The sequence below is a fragment of the Myripristis murdjan genome, chromosome 18, assembly GCF_902150065.1.
Source record: "Myripristis murdjan chromosome 18, fMyrMur1.1, whole genome shotgun sequence".
NCBI classification, from domain to species: Eukaryota; Metazoa; Chordata; class Actinopteri; order Holocentriformes; family Holocentridae; genus Myripristis; species Myripristis murdjan.
The window spans coordinates 1,479,352-1,482,449 of record NC_043997.1 but is presented as its reverse complement, the minus strand read 5'-3'; the positions used below and the strand labels follow the sequence as shown (position 1 = coordinate 1,482,449).

General features: G+C 48.0%; 1 protein-coding gene across 1 annotated transcript; it reads left to right on the top strand.

The window, feature by feature from the left end:
* Positions 1 to 1,280: 1,280 nt before the first annotated feature.
* LOC115376959 (E3 ubiquitin/ISG15 ligase TRIM25-like) lies at positions 1,281 to 2,879 on the top strand. Its single transcript, XM_030076811.1, has 2 exons — positions 1,281 to 2,341; positions 2,792 to 2,879. The coding sequence occupies exons 1-2, from the start codon at positions 1,281 to 1,283 to the stop codon at positions 2,877 to 2,879; spliced, it is 1,149 nt and encodes a 382-aa protein (XP_029932671.1).
* Positions 2,880 to 3,098: the final 219 nt, after the last annotated feature.

The window sequence follows — 3,098 nt, the reverse complement described above, 5'->3', positions numbered from 1 at the left end:
TGTTGCAGTGTTTCAACAGTATTGTGTATTCTAACAGTACTGTCAGCAAAAAGTGTTTAGTATCTCATCATTTTCACTTCATGTTGTAATAGATGCTTAAACACACCCTGTTTCTTTGAAACTGCTCCTCTTCCTGGAAATGGTCTAAACCCCGACCCCTCCTCCTCCTCCTCCTCCTCCTCTCAGACAGAGACATTATGTCCAGACGTCTCCTTGCTCCTCCTGTCACAGATCTGCTAGTTTAAAGACGGAAACGAGTCTCTGTGAATCAGCAAACCAACAGCAAGAAACAGCAGCAGGTTTGGTTTGGACAGGAGCTCAGCTTTTATCTTCTGAGGGTGGAGAAACGAGCAGTACCTCCTCGCTGCTCCTCTTCTTCTCCTCTGGTTTTCCTCTTCTTCTCCTCTGGTTCTCCTCCGGCTCATGAGGGAGTGGACAGTCCGTCTGTGTGTCTTCTGTCTTCATGCTGCTGCTCTGAAAGTGACGTGTCTGCTTCACAGCGTGAGTAGCCGTCAGTTCCCAGCTTGTTATTTGAGCCTTCATGTATCTGCATGGATGTTAGTAGACAGCCTGGCACCAACGACATCATTAATTAAAGGTCCAGTCCGCTGCTCCCAAATGCAGGGGGAGAGTTGACCTCATGGTGAATTGAGCTCTAGCACTGTGCTCACTTAAAAGCCAATGTCACTCTTGGGATCAGGATCAATGCTCCAGTAAGGCCAGACACTTACGGCATGGAGACGCCAAATTGTGAGAGTTCTGCCTCATTATATAGGAAGATTTCACAATAGAAGAGTCTCGTTTATTATGAGAAGAAACTTTTCGTATTTCTCTATAAACATGCTAGTTGATATTTCAGATGTCCAGATGCCTATGCATAGCATATTGTTCAGCCTGGAGGAGATATTGCATTTGTGTGAGTAATTGTGTGTGTGTGTGTGTGTGTGTGTGTGTGTGTGTGTGTGTGTGTGTGTGTGTGTGTGTGTGTGTGTGTGTGTCTGTCTGTGTGTGTGTGTCCTCTTGTTTCTTGTGTAACTGGGTAATTAGGGATGATTCTTAATGCACATTCTTCCAATTGTGTTTGTATTTCAGAACCAGCTCCAGCTTCACCTGTGTTCTCACCTGGGCTCTCAGGAAACTGGGATTAGCGTTCAGTTGTCTCTTTATGAAGTTCTTGTGGGACACCTCTGTGGCGGGCCAGTCCCAGTTAACCAGCCTTTAGTGGTTTTTCACAGAGGAGAAGTCAAAGTCTCAGACCTTCACTGTCACTGACAGCTGACATGGCACAGGGAGGAACTCAGCTGGACTCTGAAAAATTCTCCTGTTCCATCTGTCTGGATCTACTGAAGGACCCAGTGGCTCTTCCCTGTGGTCACAGCTACTGCATGAGGTGTATTCAAAGCTGCTGGGATGGAGAGGACCAGAGGAGAATCTACAGCTGCCCACAGTGCAGACAGACCTTCACCCCAAGGCCTGTCCTGGTGAAAAACACCATGTTAGCAGAGTTAGTGGAGGAGCTGAAGAAGACAGAACTCCAAGCTCCTCCTGATGGCTGCTATGCTGGACCTGGAGATGTGGCCTGTGATGTCTGCACTGGGAGAAAGCTGAAAGCCCTCAAGTCCTGTCTGGTGTGTCTGGTCTCTTACTGCCAGCAGCACCTCCAGCCTCATTATGAATCTCCTGCCTTTGAAAACCACAAGCTGGTCGACCCGTCCAAGAACCTGAAGGACAAGCTCTGCTCTCGTCACGATGAGGTGATGAAGATCTTCTGCCGCACTGATCAGCAGTGCATCTGTTATCTCTGCTCCATGGAGGAACATAAAGGCCACGACACAGTCTCAGCTGCAGCAGAAAGAACTGAGAGACAGAAAGAGCTTGAGGAGAGCCGCAAAACAATCCAGCAGAAAATCCGGGACAGAGACAAAGATTTGAGGGTGCTTCAGCAGGAGGTGGCGGCCATCAATCGCCTTGCTGATGGAGCAGTGGAGCAGATCAGATCGCAACAGAAAGCTGTTGTGAGTCGTGCTGAAGAACTGGAGGAGAAGCTGAAGCAGGAGATCGCTGAGCTGAGGAGGAAAGACGCTGAGCTGGAGCAGCTCTCACACACAGAGGATCACACACATTTCCTGCACAGTTACCCCTCGCTGTCACGTCTCAGTGGATCTACACAACTTCCCTGCACCGATATCCGCCCTCTGCGCCGCTTTCAGGATGTGACTGCAGCTTTGACAGAGCTCAGAAATAAACTGCAGGGCGTTCTTAGTGAGGACAGGACTACGATCTCAACACTAACTAAACCAGATGCTTTACTGCCACAACCTGAACCAAGAACCAGAGCTGAGTTCTTACAATATTCATGTCAAATGACAGTGGACACAAACACAGCAAACAGTCGGCTGTTACTATCTGAGGAGAACAGAAAAGTAACAAGAATTTGGGGAAAACAGCGATATTCTGATTACTCAGTCAGATTCATTTCATACGCACAGGTCCTGAGCAGAGAGAGTCTGACTGGACGTTGTTACTGGGAGGTGGAGTGGAGTGGAGAGCAAATAGTTTCAATAGCAGCTGCATATCAGGATACTTACAGAATAGGGGATCAAAGTCTGTTTGGATACAATGAAAAGTCTTGGGCATTCGAGTGTCACAACAATAATTTTCAATTCATCCATGACAGTGAGGAAACTCCCATACAAGGCCCTGTGTCCTCCAGAGTGGGAGTGTACCTGGATCACAGAGCAGGTGTTCTGTCCTTCTACAGCGTCTCTGAAACCATGACTCTCCTCCACAGAGTCCAGACCACGTTCACTCAGCCACTCCATGCTGGACTCCATGTGTATTTTTATGGATCTACTGCTGAGTTTTGTGAACTCAAGTAGATTCGGTTCTAAGATACATCTTAAGGATGCGCCGGAATGCATCATCAGTGATGTTCCTGGGATCATTGGGGGTTTCGGGTCTTTCAACATCATACTCCCTCACCCAGGTGACCCCTCCAGGGTTGATCAAGTCCCGGATTGCATCCCAGCACCAATATTTGGACTCTGTCGACTCCTTTCATATCAGCCCTATACAGTCAGATGTATTAGCCTTCACAT

Excerpts from the sequence above, each read along its gene's own strand:
- LOC115376959 (XM_030076811.1), top strand. The coding sequence starts at position 1,281 with ATGGCACAGGGAGGAACTCAGCTGGACTCTGAAAAATTCTCCTGTTCC. Across the intron at positions 2,342-2,791 it reads GAACCAAGAACCAGAGCTGA|AGTCCAGACCACGTTCACTC; the intron begins GTTCTTACAATA and ends TCTCCTCCACAG.